Source organism: Xenopus laevis, chromosome 5S (genome assembly GCF_017654675.1).
Source record: "Xenopus laevis strain J_2021 chromosome 5S, Xenopus_laevis_v10.1, whole genome shotgun sequence".
Taxonomy (NCBI): domain Eukaryota; kingdom Metazoa; phylum Chordata; class Amphibia; order Anura; family Pipidae; genus Xenopus; species Xenopus laevis.
In genome coordinates, this window is record NC_054380.1 from 122124230 (window position 1) to 122141832 (window position 17603).

Consider the following 17603-nt stretch of genomic DNA (forward strand, 5'->3'; position numbering starts at 1 on the left):
CACCCAACACCAGAACAAATGCCAAGCACTCTGGTCTCGGCTCGTGCTTCACCTGTAGTGTGACCGCCGTTGGCCTCGGGAGGAGCTCTCAGCTACTTGGATGCCACCAGGACTTAAACGAGAGGTGCAAGGCAAAAGGTTCTGGATAGGCAGAGGGGCACGACTGTTAGCGAGAGTCTTTGGGCAGAAGGTCGTAGTACAAGGCGTTAGGCAATAGAGTAGTGACATCAGGCCGGGTCGAGGCATGCAGAGAATAAACGTAGTCAGACAGGCAAGGGTCAAACCAGGAAGTCAATCAGAGGGTTAAACAGAATCGGAGTCGGTAAACAGCCAAGGGTCAGGATAGAGAGAGTAGAATCGTCAAAGCCAGGCAGGGGTCACAACAGGAATCAATAACAGGTTCCAAACAGATTTAGCTTAAAGCTCAGAAGCACCAGGAACAAACTCCTATAACGGGCAAAGATTTACATGAGAATGTCCCTTTTAACTTTTGAATTTCGCGCATGCGCCTTTAACAACAGAGACGCATGGCGCACGCGCACCTTAGAGAGGCCTACCACGAAGGAGATGAGGGGGCGGCAGGCCTCCCTGCCATCCCGCCACTAGACCACCAGGGTGAGTAACCACCGTTACACTAGTAGAGTCTTTGTATATTATCACAGACACCTCCTCAACCTGGAGTTTGAGCTATCTGGTTGCTGATGTCCCACTAGCCATATCAGTTGGGCAGTAGTTTAAATAAAGATGGCAATACTTAAGCTAGAAGAGCTAGAAGCAACTTAAATCTAAAAGCAACTGACCTGGTTACTTCAAACCAAGTTAGTAACTTAATGGCCCATGGAAGGGAGCCTCCCAACTGCCTGCACGATTAATATCTGGCCAAAACTTGTCCAGATATTCTATTGGGCAGGTTTTAAAATCCTACCAGTTTGGGACTACCTATTATCACCCAAAGAGTCTCCATTTGCCCTTGGACCAATAATTAAAGCTTCTGGTACTACATAAAATATGACATTGAAACAATCCTTGGAGCCTTGGATACAGGGGCCAGGAGGGAATACTAAGTATGTAGCACTCATGTGAGTAGCACAATGGAATTAAGTAGAGGGCAGGATTCTTAGCTGACAGTAGTGTTGCAACAGATCCAGGAAGCTGTTCAAAATTCACACTAATTACAGCACGTTTTGCAGAATTCTCAGCCAAATCTTACATATTCAAAGTATGTCATGTGACAACTTTGTAAAACTAAATGTGACAATTTTTTGTGAACACATCACACTTTTTATAGTCACAATTAAATATGCAAACTAGAGATTCAGTTCAGTAATTGGACTTATCCAATTGGACAAAGCCAACAATGATTTGGTGCATTCCTATTTTACAATGGTCTGCTTTATATCTCATTCCACATAGCATTGAGCCTGCTTTTCATATTTGGAATAAAATTCCGTGCATAGTCTAAGAAAGAATATTATGTAGAATATTTAGGTCACAACTAACTGATAGAAATAGGATACAGTGCAGCCTGGATTTTATTTAATGCATTATCTTAATGCTATAAATATACATACAGTATAGTGAGTTATAACTTTATCACTTTTGAACATGTGACACAAACTGGAGTCAGAGGGAAACAAACTCTGGATGATTGAACACCTGGGGTCCCAAGTTGGAAAAAAAAGAGACAATCAATCCCATTCTTCAGTTGTTGGCAGATACTAGAGGTTGCAATTAAAGGAGAACCATACCCTTAATTATAAAAAACCCTACCCTACATAGACCCCCTCCATGCTCCCTCCCCATCCTTGGTGCTACCCCCGGTAAATGCCCCTAACTCTTCACCCCTCGGTGCAGATTCTGTGCAGCGGAGTTCACGGGTGCCATCTTCTTATCTTCAGTAATCTTCGGTTGGAGCAATCTTCCAGTTTGTGACAACTGGGCATGCGCCGGAAGTAATGGTAATTGCCAAATTACCGGAAGAAGACCTGAAGATTACCGAAGAGAAGTAGATGGCACCAGAATCTGCACCGAGGGGTTAGTAAAGAGGTAGGGGCATTTACTGGGGGGTAACACCTAGGTTGGGGGGGAGCAGGGAGGGGGTCTATATAGGGTAGGGAGTAGGGGTTTTTATAATTAAGGGTTTGGTTCTGCTTTAAACAGCAGCTAGTGGTACATCCAGTTTAAATATCTTTCATTTATAGTCTAATATATCAGTAAATTATTATTCAATGGATATCAATTGTACTTTTACCAGAGACTTTTTTTTTTCTCTGCCTGCCTCGACCCGGCCTGATGTGACTACTCTATTGCCTAACGCCCTGTACTACGACCTTCTGCCCAAAGACTCTGGCTAACAGTCGTGCCCCTCTGCCTATCCAGAACCCCTAGCCTTGCACCTCACATTTAAGTCCTGGTGGCATCCAAGTAGCTGAGGGCTCCTCCCGAGGCCAACGACGGTCACACTACACCAAAACTCACGAAAATTGCCAAAGCACCGGTCTCATTCCGAACATTACCGAAGCGGCTGAAGATGGCACCCGTGGACAGAATCTGCATGGAGGGGTAATTAAAGAGTTAGGGGCATTTGCCCGGGGTAGCAGCTAGGCTGGGGGGAGGAGGGATGGGGGTCTATGTAGGGTAGGGTTTGTTTTTCCTTTAAATAAACCCAATAGGCTGGTTTTGCTTTCAATAAAGATTATTTATATTGTAGTTTGGATCAAATACAAGGTACTGTTTTATTATTACAGAGAAAAAGGAAATAATTTTTAAAAATGTGAATTATTTGGATAAAATGGAGTCTAAGTGAGATAAGGGATCACATACCTGTATTATTCTAATACCTTATGCCCTATCAACAGCAGTGTGACGGGGGAACCTTTATTAAACTCTTGAAGGTACATTTTAATAGATTATAATTATTTTTATTCAAACCCATTCTTTTGTTGGCCTACAACATTGCATCTTAACTGGAACACTGGTTACTCCAGGCTTTTGCTTTGGAAAAGGTAATTGCAAACAGGTCCTTAAATAGTGGATGTGTTGTTTTTATCTATTAATGTATAAAACTCAATGATCACTAACAGCCCACAGTATATACATGAGCTGGGGTAAGGCACTCTATATTTATTATATACTATTATATATTATATATATATGACCAAACGAAAAGGAACGCACAACCATGAAGGAAATACGGAAGCTTGGTGCAGGTCTTTGTATTTACAAATAATCCCGTCAATGACGGCACTCCATAATCAGTCATCCTTAAACAAGGAATCTTTGTCAGGGTAAGACTGACGAAGATTCCTCTGTGGAATCGAAAGGTTGGTCCACTAAATAAACCTGAATGATTTGACCTCTGCTTGGGTCAAAATTGCCGCACGTCAACACTATTTGGATGCCCATTGACTTTAACGGCAGGACGCGAGTGACGTGCGTCCAAAATTGACGTGGACATCAATCAGATTTCACAAATTTTTCGCCGTTCTGTGAATTTCACTGGAAATTCATGAATCTTTCAACAAAGCGAAACGGGAGAAATTCACCCATCACTGATTATATATATACGTACACATTACTACCCACAAGTAATCTGTACATCAAAAGCATATAATGCGGGTAAAGTCCCAACGTTCCAGTTTTAATGACTACTCAAATTCAGTGAAACTATAAATAAAGCAGACCCCACCCAGCCGCGTTGGTAAGTTTTAGACCATTTTAGAGCTGAAGATTTTCTCGCGGAGGATCCCGTTGGCTTGTCTGCACATCACTGCTCAAATTCCATTTATTCCATATGTTACAACATGCTTATTTAGCCAGTGAAGATCATCTTAACATAAATCATGGCAAATATATATAAACCTGTCTTCTTGATACCTATAATTATTAATATTGCGAAATGAATAGCTGGATTTGTCCACCCTCAAACTCTACTGTAGGAATTAGTCTCATGTGTGAGCTTCAGTATGTCACTACACTACCTCTAATTATTCCCTAAATGAAGCTTGCTGTTAAACAGGTGGGCTGTATATGGTAATTAAATAATAATATGTCTGTTCGTGCTGATGCCTGTTTTTTGACTAATTACTGTACATCAGCTCACCCTTCGCAACATGCCTTTTGATGTGCATTTAATGCCGCCATGTGATCATAACACATGAAGCACGTAAAAAAAAAGCTACAGGCAATATTTAAATCCATAGAAATGTATGACTATTAAGTAACTTTTTTGATAATAAAAAAAAATTAATTATGTAAAAATATTAGACAGAGGTGCATAAACAAAGGGATGGGATTGCAATAGTGACCTTCATAGGGAAGCGACATACATTAATCTCTTTGGAATCATCTTCATCTATCCGTCTGGGTTTCAATTTAGTGTAGTCTACAGGTAAGTCCCAGCAATCACCCTCGTTCATTTGGAAACACTGGCTATTCATCACTGCCTGCCGTTGAGGTGACATTGGTTCCAGTGGAGTTAGAATGGTGCAGCAACCATCTTGATGGCACTGTTTGTTCATGCTAAGGTCCAGTGTTCCATTTTCATCAACGTCAATATTAGGATTCTGTAAGGAATGGATGAATATTGTGAAATTAGCTTTTGACTATTTTTTTCCTGTTTTTTCAATTTTTTTTTGTTTGTTTATGTATTGGATTACTATATCATTTTTGCACTTAATTAAAAGTAGCAGTCTGTACTGAATTTATTTAATGTAGGGGTAGAATTCCATACAATGACTAAAGAACAGCACTGCCTATATTTTTGCTCTTTCACAATATTCTTTGTTACCAGTGTTCCTTATATGGGGTAATGTGTTTTAAAGGACTAGTAACATCAATTTTGTTTTTTTGTTAGTATAGAACAAAAAAAGAAAAACACAAAGACAAATTAAACTTTTAAATCGATAAGTCTTTATTAAGAAATAACTTACCGAAACTCCGCTTGCACTCCTCTTCAGAAAAGGCGACAGGGCGACGAGCCATCATGCTGTGCTCAATTTCTCCTCCCTTATCTAGTATAAGGAAGGCAGGGAGGAGAAATCAAGCGCCGCACGATGGATTGCCGGATCGCCTTTTCTGAAGAGGTGCGCAATCGGAGTTTCGGTAAGTTATTTCTTAATAAAGACTTAGCGATTTAAAAGTTTAATTTGTCTTTGTGTTTATATTTTTTCGTTCTATACTAACGAATTTAAAAAAAATTGATGTTACCGGTCCTTTAATTTCTCCATTAGAATGTTTATGGTTTGCTAGTATGGTTTCTTGAATACTATTCTAAGTAAATTGACTTTCTAACCTTGTCAAGTATTATTAACTGTTACAACAGGAAGAATGGTAAATGCATTGTTTCAATATCATTATTCATTTTGCAAGTCTAACATTTTAACATTAAAGGAGAAGGAAAGGTAATTTTTATTACCTATCGTTAACTGTTGTCTGATCGTACCCCTCCTGAACCGCTATAGTGTCACCAGCCAATTCGTTTTCCTGCACTTACACTGTGCCATCGAAGTTTTTCCCTGTTACTGAGTTTGCGGCCGCCATGTTGGCCATGTATGCGTCACATCCTTCATCTCCTCGTTAAAAGTGCGCACGTGCAAAATTGATTCCTCCTCGCGTCATGCGTGCAACGTCACCCACACACCACCTGACCTGCTTAGCACTGATCACATGGGGGAAGTAAACCAATAATGTGTGCATGCGCAGGGCTTGCAGAATTTCTTCTGCGCATGTGTGAGCCCTGATAGTGCCGGTTTTGTTAGCAGGGGGATGTCTTCTGTATTCCATGCACCTAGCAAAATGTTTTACATCGACCTCTGAATGCAGCTAATGGGGAAGACATACAGAGCCACGATTATTGTAAGTAGTTCTCCTTTTTGTGGCCAATATATAGAAATTGATTTGTTTTTTACCTTTCCTTCTCCTTTAAAATTAAGGCTTTGATGCACCTCTATACAAAAGTATTACTTCTTTTTCAGTTTTTTATATTAAGTTCTGTAATTTCATAATTTTCCAATTTTTCTGTTGTGACCTATAATGATAACTTATTTTATTTTAGAGAAAAGTAAATCACAAATCCACAAAATATCTACATCATTCAGTGATAGGAAAGGAATGTGTAATTTCATTCTGCCTAACTTAAACAAAAAACATGATCTGTTCTCATCAAGTGTGGGATCATAGAGGTGGTGTTGAATTTTTCATTAAACTCACCACTCCAAAAAAAACCTGAAACATACAGTAACAACCAAATACCCATCCCAAACATAGTAGTAACTATACCACTACAAACTAGTGATGGGCGAATTTGTCCTGTTTCACTTAGACGAAAAATTTGCGAATAAACCGCAAAATTTGCGAAACGGCAAAAAAAATAGCGAAACGCATTGAAGTCAGTGGGCGTCAAAATAATTCTGACGCTCGTCAAATGCATTAAAGTCAATGGGTGTCCAAATAATTTTTACGCAAGACAATTTTTATGCGAACGACTAATTTTTTTCGCCAACGAATTTTCACTGCAGTTTTGGTAATTTATTCGCTGGAGCTGAAACACGGAAAATCAACATGAATTCGAGCCTGCCGAATTTATTCGCCCATCACTACTACTAACGACATATATAACTAGGTCCACCATCAGTAACCATGGGACTCAATGGAAAAAATGGCCTGCACATGCATGACCACATCCCTGCTCCGCTCAGGACCCCTCAGCTCAAGCCCATTATGAAAAAACCATGCCCACAGCTACCCAAACCCCACCCATAACCACCTGAACCCCACCCACTCATAACTCAACCCTATCACAACTTGCCCCTAATGCATTTGTCACTTAGGGCATATGAAAGTACCTCCTCTAACCTGCTGATGGTGGCCATGCATGTAATTATTACAAAATATCTACACAAACATCCACTCAGTGCCATCAGGACTGCTATCTAGGGTGGTATTCATATGCAGGAACAGTAGGATACAAAACAGTAACATAATAAATCATTATTTCCCTTCTACATCAATGGTTGATTCTTCTAAATACTGTTTTTATTTCAGACACTGCTCTCAACTGGTAACCTACGGATGGATACCCTTGACAACAAATACTATGGCTATGAACTTAAGAGTGAAAAGGTCAGTTAACAGCTTAGAATTGAAGGTAAAACAACTAAAAAAGTGATGGTATGTCACTAATACGTCAACGTGATGGATGGAGCCGGTAGGGGTGAGTCACATATGATTTTATATCTGGTAGCCTGTGATATCCTGAAGTTCGAATTGTATATGTAAGCATCTTTCTTGCAGTTCATCATGCAATGCTTGAAGTGAATTTATAGGTGAGGCTACACCATATTGTATCAAAAGAATGTGTAAGGAATCGGCAGGGCAAGTATGATATATCCCAGTTCATAAAAGAATCAAGGGTTATAATTCATTTTTTTAAAGCAATGCTGTAGGTTACACATTTCCAAATGAAGGGACTTGAAGCAATGTAAGAATAATGCATACATTACAATCAGTAAAAAATAAATAAAAAAATTGATAACCAAGATAATAAATGGAACTACCTATAAAAGCCTCAAGATATTTTGAAAGAAAGACATTATAAAATCTAGATTGGCGGCATTATTAAAATAAAAGCAGAAATGGCTTGAAATGAAAATTTCCTAATATTGACTTGGAAAACTATACATATTTTCTGTAAACATTTTTGACTATCGCCCCTGCTATCTTTACTAATACAGGTATGAGACCTGTTATCCAGAATGCTCGGGACCTGGGGATTTCCAGATAACAGATCTTTCTGTAATCTGGATCTTCATAAATTAAGTCTACTAGAGAATAATGTTAACATTAAGGGGGTTATTAATTAAGCTCCGAATACCCAAAAATCCAAAAAATGCTTTTTCGGACCTTAAAGAAAAAATCTGAATTTTTCCGAAATTTATTAAATTCCAATGATATGAAAACTCGGAATCAGAAAACCCGGCATCTCAAAGCTCTCGGGTCCTGTATTAGTCAATGAGAAGGTCCCAGCGTCTGCTCTGATATTCACTGATCCACTGATATTCAATGGTTTCGGGGATTTTGGGCCAAAAAGTCAGAAAACTGTTTGTGGCTTTTACGGAAACTTCTGACTTTTCGGGCAAAGGTCCGAAGCTTGCCCAAACCTATTTTTTTTTTGAATGATAAATAAGGTCCATTCGGGAGTTGGGAGTTGCTCGGATTTTTATCTTAGAAATACTGAGATAAATAACCCCTAAAGAAACCCAATAGGCTGGTTTTGCTTCCAATTCATAATATATATAAATATATATAAGATATAAATTCATTATATCTTAGATTGGATCAAGTACAAAGCACTGTTTTATTATTACAGAGAAAAAGGAAATCATTTTTTAAAATTTGGATTATTTGGATAAAATGGAGTCCATGGGAGACAACCTTTCTGTAATTCAGAGCTTTCTGGATAGCGGGTTTCCAGGTAACGAACCCTATGCATGCACAGTAATTGTTATAATATATGGTCTGTATTTTGGAGGTATTTCTGTCTGAAAGCATTAATTATTTTGTCTCATTCTGTTGGATTCCCTAAAATCCCTCAGCTACATTGGTGTGCACTAATTGTGTAAAAGTGAAAACACAATAAGAAAGAGAAGGTCTGCAAATATCCTTCTAAATCAGCAGCTTCTCAAATCAGAGTTTGTTTTCAGAATATCCACTCGGGATCTCCGGTGGATCAATCGGTACAAAGGGTTGATGAGTTAGAATTACTTAAGTTCGTATTGATTCAACTGAGAAACCGGGAAGGATAGAAGCGAAAAGACTAAAGACAAGGACAGTCTTAAAAATTATCATTTTAAATATGAGATATTTACTGTATTTTCTATTTGTCTTCTGAACAGAATAATCATAGTACTGTAAGATACTGTATTCTAGTAATTTATACCTATGCCATGGGAATCCTGTATTAAAGTATCATGTTTATCCACTGGCTAACAGTGTTGTTAAGATTTAGAGGGGAAATATATGTAGCGTATTTCCTCATTATTTGAACGATAAAGACATAATTGTGAGGTTCTAAACTAGATGTTTATTTTGCTGCTGAACTCAAGTTTTTTTGATAGTTTAGATTGTTCCCTTGTAGGGTATCCCATTAGCTAGATAACATTGACTTGAGCTGGCCTTCCAGAATGATATATTCGATTGCATGCAATTTTATCTGCAAGGCTGGATGATGGATCACTTGAGGAGCATGGCCAAGTTTACTATTTAGTTAGCACATGACCTCACAGAATTGCTGATAAAGGCCAATGAAGGTAGTTATGGCAATAAATAACTCAATAGTTGAATTTCCCTTCACAACTGCTGTAATGTTAGATGTGAGTGTCATAATGGAGACACACGAAGGAGACTGAGCTACATGAGCTTATCAATAGTGCAGGTACTGGTACTTCTCTTGGAGAATAAGAAAGAGGTGTTATTGATACAAATATGTAGGATTATGAGCACTAATACTTCCAAATTATTTGGTGGGGGTTTAAGGGCAGTACATCAACTCTTGTGTGGTTTCTTCCTTCAAATACCTTGGCTTCCTTGGCTTTCTGTTAAGCAGGTATTTTTCCCCACGCTTTTCCAAAAAAAAAAAAAAAAAAAAGCTTGGCACCTAAAAAGCCAAGCTTTTTATTTTGGTTAGGGGAAAAAACACTCAACAGGAAGGCAAAATATCCAAAGAAAGAACCATGTGGGACCTTGAAGGCTAAAGCATGTTTGAATTGGGATCTTAGTCTTGATAATATTGCTATTTGAGATGTATATAGACTTTCTGTAACTGAATAGTATGGAGCACAATCTAGCTAAAGAAGTGCATATTAATAAGATGATTAGATAACAATAACCTTGACATTAGGATGAAGGGTAGTATGTTTAATGATCTGAGCCCTCCAACAGAGAAATGTAATTTCCCCAGTCTAGAGACAATGGTTCCTTCTTGTATTCAGTGTCACAATCCAATAACAAGTGTGGGATACCAAGATATACTATATGCCATCGAGAATATTTCTTTTCTCTCAATATTGCTGCCATCAAAATCTTTTCTCACCTTCCTAAATCCAAGATTATTTAAGAGCTAACATTTTTTTCTAGCCAATCTAAACAAAATAAAATCAATTATGCTTCAAATTACACAATGAAATATAAGCAAAAGTGACACCAGACATGATACCCAATGAATCAAGAAGCTGGAATGTTGATCTTCTTATGGGTGTAACAAGTTAATGCACTATATTGTTATTTCTTTATTGTCCTCTTAAGATGGGTTTCGGACTACCCGGAAACAGGAGCATTATAACACAAAAGAGGCCTTTAAGTGCCAGTAAAGCTGTGTTAGATTTAAAGTTTTTTTTGAGGAGGTGGGGGTGTGTATTTAGAGGCAGATTTATCAAAGTTCGAATTTCGAATTCATGTTTTTTTTTAACTCTTTCCTTTGAAATTCTATTGGGGGGTTATTTATTAAAGAAATCAAATATCTAAAATTAGGATGAATTTTACAGACTCGAAAACTCGAATCTAATTCCCTAGTTGAATTTGACAGTTTTGACCATAAAATTCGACCCTTAAAGTGATACTGACACTAAGGGGCAGATTTATCAAGGGTCGAATTTCGAGATAAAAAATACTTCGTAATTCGACCATCGAATTAAAATACTTTGACTTAGAATATTGAAGTCTAAGGATTTTTTACCGAATTTGGCAATCGCACGAAAATCGAACGATTCGAATGATTTTAGCGATCGATCAAAGGATTTTCCTTCAACCTCAAAAGACTTAGAAAACTGCTCTAGAAGGTCCCCATAGGCTAACATAGCACTTTGGCAGGTTTAATTAGGCGAAGTATTGAAGTCGAAGTTTTTTTAAAGAGACAGTACTTTGATTAACGAATGGTCGAATTTTCAAACGCTTTTTACTTCAAATCAAAGTACATTCAAAGTTGAAGTATCCAAAAAATACTTTGAATTTGAATTTTTTTACTTTGAAAATTCCCTCAAATTCACTTCAACCCTTGATAACTCTGCCCCTAAAAAACTACTTTTTTTTAGTTACCAATAGGTCATCATGTTGATAATTTTTTGCTGAAAGGTCTCTTTTTGTAAGTAATTGTCAGTTAAAGTTCATAAACCTGACTGTTTTGTCAACCTGACTGTCCCATCTCAGCCTGTCAGTTAACATTTCGAATGCTAATGGTCTCCTGCTGCACAAATATGGCAGCCCCCTCATAGATCAATACAGGGAGTCAGACAGGTAATAGAAAAGCATCAGGCCAATACTTTATAGCAAAATTATAAGTAGCATGCAAAGCCAATATTCTGAGAGATGCAAAAAAGGTTTTACTTCTGGTGTCAGTATCTCTTTAATAAATCTGCCCCTTAATATTAAATGCAATCTTGTTTTTTTTTTGTAAAGTCTTCACAAACAAATGAGAAAGAAACTGATATTGCGATGAAGGGCCTTCTAACACATGGGGAGTAGTGATGAGCAAATCTGTCCCTTAGACAAAAAATTTGCGAAACTTAGAAAAAATTTGCGCAATGTATTGAAGTCAATGGGTGTCAGAATTTTTTTTACGTGCGTTAATTTTTTTACTCACTCCAAATACATTAAAAACAATGGGCGTTTTTTTCTTGTGGCAACTTTTTTTGTCTCAGCAACCTTTGTCTTGGTGACTTTTTTGTTTCAGTAACTTTTTTGGTTTAAATGCATTAAAGTCAATGGTTCTTTTTTCTTACTGTGACTTTTTTGTCTCTGCGAATTTTTTTCCGGCGGATTTTTCAGCAGATGGTAAAATGTTATAAAATTTTGCAGCGAATCCATGCCTGACAAAAAAATTTGCTCATCACTAATGGGGAGTCTCATATAAACACTGTTTTAGTCAACTGTTTTACTTGCAGTTGACTAAAAAAAAAAAACCTAATCACTGATTGGTTGCTGTGGGTTACTGCCAAGATTCAAATATGCCAAGTGTTTATAAATAAAGCCTCATGCTCACTGTAAACTAATAAAAAAGAAAATTAGCATCATGTCAAATGATCGTAGAGAAATAAAGAAAACTCAAGTAGCTTTCCCTTATTGTGATTGAGGGATTTAAATGTATACAGTACAATTGTTGGAAATTCTAATAATATTTTCCCAAAGGTTACATCATCACAGTTGTGGTTTTGCAGACAGATTAGGTTTATATTTGTGTTAAAAATGTCCATAACATAAACATCTGGTCAAACAATTTCTAACGTAGTTTAAAATGAGCAAGATATTTAAATTAAAAACAACCTCATACTAAAGTTTAAAAGAGAACAATATCATAGCTCCAACTTTAAGACACTGGGTAAAAGATCAAAAGGTCTTGGTTATTGACAAATATAAGGAAAGGGATGTGACTGCCAATTTAACTGGTTTGGAAGATACCAAGTCAGGCAGGATAGAAAGTCAGAGAGAGGTTAAGATGCCTTTGGAGAGCGTTAAGTGATATAAATTAAGTTCCTTGTAGATTAATAGAGAAGCCCTAGCCAAGTTGCAGTAAGGTCAGATGTGCTGTTATAAACACAATCATTTGAAAGAGACTTCGTTCAGAATACAGATAAGAGCTAGGAATATGTAGGATAAAAATAGCAAATCTGCTGGGATATTTGCCCCACATTTCAGATCAATTTAAACTATAAACACAGGTTGGAACAAGATATGCCTCATCCACCAATTGAAAACAGTATTTATTACTTCTTGTATTAGATCTGGAAAATGGAATTATTCTGTGGGGTTAGAGGAGGTTCAAACCCAGGGTCAGACTGGGGGGCACAGGGCCTCCTCTGCTGCGGTGGCGTGCCGCATGTCTGCGTTTTTGGCACTAAGAAAACTCCGAACCGCATATCTGGGCCAGCAGGGCCCACAATAACCAGGGGCCCACCGGGTTTTTTCCTGGTGTCCCACCAGCCCAGTCCAACCACCATGGAGCTACATATGAATATTGGGCAATTCTGGGTGCAATCTAATAAAATTCAACAAGTTTGTACAAAGTATAGTAACCCAACAGTAGATTGCTTTTAAATACATGATCAGGAAATTCCATCAGCTGGTGTGTTGCTATGGCTTTCTAAACCTCATTTGATGGGCAAATCTGACCCATTTGGCTTCACCAAAAGTTTTTGAAACAGTGAAAATTTGCCGACATGCATTGAAGTCTATTAGCGTCAAAATTATTTTGACATACGCCAAATTTTTTTTGCCATGTGACAATTTTTTCCTCCATTGGAGTCTATGGGTGTCATTATCACAGCGAAACTCATCAGTACTCATACAGTAAGTGTTACTTCATTACCGCCATGTTATGAAGGGTAGTATTCTGAAATATGGGAATGCTTTTTGAGCAAATAATTCTTATTTCTTTGAATTCTTATTTCTCTTGTACAGTACTTGATAGTAAGCAAAACCAATGCTGGAGACAAAACAACCCCACGTTTTTTAGTTTTTTAATTTTTTTGGCAACCTTAATGTATGGTGATCCAAACTACAACTTTTTACTGAGAAAACCCCATGCCCCAAATATTTCAGATAAATCACATACCTGTAGTACAAATTAAGTATTTATAAAATGTAATTGTAGGATGTTGCTTAAATTTCTTTTTTGCGGGGGGGTGTTGCAAAATGTATAAGCATGTTGTGAAAGGAAAAGATTGGTTCTGTTTACCCTGGAGCAGAGATCTTGAGGTTTAGTGGTGAGGTTCTGAGGCATCTGTCTGCAACGCGTAGACAGGTTGAGAATGGCTGTGGCAGCCATGTGGGCCGCTTCCATGTCATGTGTATAATCGAAGCTGCTCTTGCTACACGTGCTGCTGGCGCTGCTTCCTCCACCGCAGCTCATATTGCTACTGCTGCTGCTGGGGGCATAGCTGCTTGTTGTGCTGCTCGTTGGGCTGGAATTCTTGCAATAACGTTTCGCTGGAAGGGAAACTTTGAATTAGTTGAGATTATATTCTGTGAGACCTTCTTCAGTAACTTCTTGCCATTGGAAGACCAACAAAGTGGTGTAACAGTGCTAGTACTGGGTGCCAGTGAACCTGAATTTACAAGAACTAAAAAACAAAAAAAATTGCGCTCATAGGACTCACAATATACTTGTGTAGCCCAATATTTTGATCACATATTATGAAATTCCCCAGTGACAAACAGGCAAAGATTTTTTTCCCTGAGAAAGGTCAAAATAAGTGGCTGAATGAAAACCGAACACCCACCCGATGATGAGGTCAGTCACCTCTTACAAAGGGGGGAGGGATAACAGTTTTCAGACAGAAACCTCATTCCCTAGATGCTAGCACTTTCTCAACAATGCAATTCATTTAGTCAGCAGCAATACATTTCAGAACCTTTGTGTTTGCTGGCATTTTGGATCAAAAAAACCCAATGTAATGTGCTCCTGTTTTTGTAGACTACTTTTTGCAATATCACTAGTATCATTTTTCATACATAAACATGGCATGGCTAGTTTGTTTTTGTTTCTTTATTTCCGTAAAGGAGAGAAGTCTCTGAAGTCTTGACTATCAATCTCTGTACATCAGAATGTGGGCTGAGGTTTATCCAATACCTCCATCTGCACATATTCTACTCTACAGATGGTGCCGTGCCACTTGGAGTCACTGTGGTCACAAGGCAACTATTGAGACTCTGCAACCTCTGCAGTCGAAATGTCTTCATTCTCCTGAACTTATGTATCCTACTCCTGCCAACTCTGTTGCAAGGGCTTGTAGGCAAAGCCCAAAATCCCTCGTTAACAATATGATTTATTTATGTTGTAACAAGTCCAAGTACATCCGATCCCCATTGCACAGTGCTGCAGAATACTTTATCACTTTATAAATATTTCAGTAATAATAAGGATCCCTTAACTACTTTTCTATGCCAGTAAATCACTGAGTTTTTTGCACATGCACAGATTGAATCCCAGTAACATCTAAGGGTGATATTAGATGAAATATGCACTTCAGTTTACAGTGCTGGATATATGGTAGATGGTAGATAGAGTAGATGGTTATAGCACGAAACAAGTGTTTAAAAACATCTAACAGTGACCACTCTTTCTTAAAGTAATAGTGACAATGTTTAAGCTAGCTGCCCCTTTACCAGTCTATTGTTGAGAATAATACTTGTAGGTGTTATACATAAGTACTGAGTAATCTTGTGCTCATTAAAGGGGACCTGTCACCCAAATTAAAAATTAAAAATTGAAATCCAAATTCTTTTTTTATTAAAGTTTTGACAGCGGTTGTAAACGCATTTAAAAATCTCAACTTTCAATCAAATATTGCCAGTCCCTCCTCTATGCCTTAGGCATAGAGGCAGGGCAGGCAATTATGTTCACATTCCATTCAGCACTTACTAGTTGTCACCGCACTCCCCACGTTCCCTGTCTCTCTTCACCATTTAATTGTGTAACAGTGCATGGGAATGGACATTAGTTCCCCCATTCTGGTGCACAAACAAAATGTTGAGATGATTCAAGGCTTTCCATGACAGTGTCCACAAAAGTGCCTGCTTGCTATAATTGTGAATTCCCAGACTGAAGGAAACAAGATTTAAATAATCTATATAGGGAATTAAACTTTATTTTGCTTGACTAACTTGATAAAATAGGATTTGGAATATTTTTTTAGGTGACATGTACCCTTTAAATACTGTTTCAGATTGATAGTTTTCATTGGTTTAATTGGGCTGCAGGGTTGGACTGGGTGGGCCCTGACCCCTGACCCTCGTTGACCCCTGACCCTCGTGAGCCCTACCGACCCATACCGTCTGACCCATCACCCCCTGATCTCGCCTGGAGGGGGATCGGGATTTGAAGGGGTGTTGCGAAAAAGGCAGGGGTGCCCAGAGGGGATTGGGAGCCTCTGTTTTGGAAGTCCCGATGGGCCTCCAACCCACCAGTCTGACGCTGTTAGGCTGATACGGACTTGTTTTCTATAGGAAGTTGTCAGTATATCTTTAAAGGGCATGTAAAGTCTAAAATAGAATAAGTCTAGTAATGCTGTATTTTGTATACTAAATATAAACATGAACTTACTGCACCACAAGCCTAATCAAACAAATAATTTATGCTTTCAAAGTTGGCTACAGGGGGTCACCATCTTGTAACTTTGTTAAACATCTTTGCAAGACTAAGACTGTGCACATGCTCAGTGTGGTCTGGGTTGCTTAGGGATCGTCATAAACAAAGCTGCTTGAGTTCTGCATGGCTGGGGAGTTCTGCATGGCTGGGGCGGGGGCTCCCCCTGCTGTTCATAAGTATGATTGTTTCACTGCTCAGCAGTTAGGGACCATCTGACAATTCCTATTCACAGCAGTAAATGAAGGGAGAATTTCACTGCATACATTCAGGTTTCTTATAAAAATGGTACACATTTTTTAATTAAAGTATATTGGAGATAGGTTTCTTTTTCATTAAAGAAAGTAAAATGGGATTTTATTTTTTTGCCTTTACATGCCCTTTAACATGGAAAGTAAGATTTAGGTGCCAACATATTGCCTGGGAAAGCCTGCCCACTAACTCTGCCAAGTTGTAGCACCATGGGAGCGAGAACCCCCTTGGATGCCAAAGCCCTTTGGACTGGCTGTATTCCATTCAATGAATTCATACTGCATTGAAGCAATGTGCTTTTATACGATTATATAGATTTTTTCCCTCCCCAAACTGCAGGTTCTTTTTCTATACTTTACCTTGGGGATATGAAACCTGTGGGCCACCAGTTGTTATTCCACCAGAACTCTTAGATTTCCCTGGCAGGAACATCTGGATCAGCACTGGTATATCTTACACTGCATTTCTTTTGTTCCATCTGACAACAGGAATTTCTATCCTATTCATTTCCAGAGTATTGGAGAGTATAGACAATAAGAAGAACTGAACTAAACGCACTAAACCTTAATATTACTGAGAGGGTATCTTACCATCATATCCTTTTGGGGATATATCCCTGGACTGCACTTTTGGAGCAATAGCCCTTTTTCCATATGCATGGTTTTCATAGTTATTGTAATCAAACGTGGTTTTAGAATATTTCTCCAACTCCTTTGCCAAGTTAGAGCGAGGTGTGGTAGTTGAAACGTTATTCCGGTAGCCATATTGGGGAATTTCTAATTGCTTTACAAAGCACATAGGCCTGGAAATGAAGTAAAAAAAAAAAAAGAATTTGTACATTTTTATACCCTTTAAATTTCTTCTAAATAATTTTTTGTGTAACCGTTTACAACAGCCTTATGAATTCCGCTGTGTTGGGAAATTTAATAGATAAAAGCATTTGTGTTAAAATCACATTGTTACATACATTTTTAAAGTTTTTTTTTTAATTAATCAAATTATTTCTATAGAAACTTGGCAGGCTTTACCGATCAAATTTTTTCATTTGAATTTTTAAATTTCTTTTAAATTGATAAATAAAAATTTCAAGTTTATAATATAAGGCCTGTTTTTTTCAAATTGTGGCAAAAACTCAAATATGTTATAGTTTTGGTATATGCTCCCCTTGGTGTTCCAGTGGTGTAACTAGAGTGCGCTGGTCTCCCCTGCAAAAAAA

General features: G+C 38.0%; 1 protein-coding gene across 17 annotated transcripts in view; it reads right to left on the bottom strand.

The window, feature by feature from the left end:
- LOC108718228 (myelin transcription factor 1-like protein) overlaps positions 1–17603 on the bottom strand; it is a 311370-nt gene that overhangs the window by 34306 nt on the left and 259461 nt on the right. For 13 of the 17 annotated variants that reach the window (XM_041565032.1, XM_041565041.1, XM_041565044.1 and 10 more), the window contains 3 exons: positions 16978–17189; positions 13727–13977; positions 4308–4565 (listed from right to left, as the gene is read on the bottom strand). In XM_041565032.1, coding sequence (XP_041420966.1) covers positions 4308–4565; positions 13727–13977; positions 16978–17189 — 721 coding nt within the window. The remainder of the gene's footprint in view (positions 1–4307; positions 4566–13726; positions 13978–16977; positions 17190–17603) is intronic. The other 4 variants (XM_041565040.1, XM_041565035.1, XM_041565033.1 and 1 more) reach the window with 2 other exon arrangements.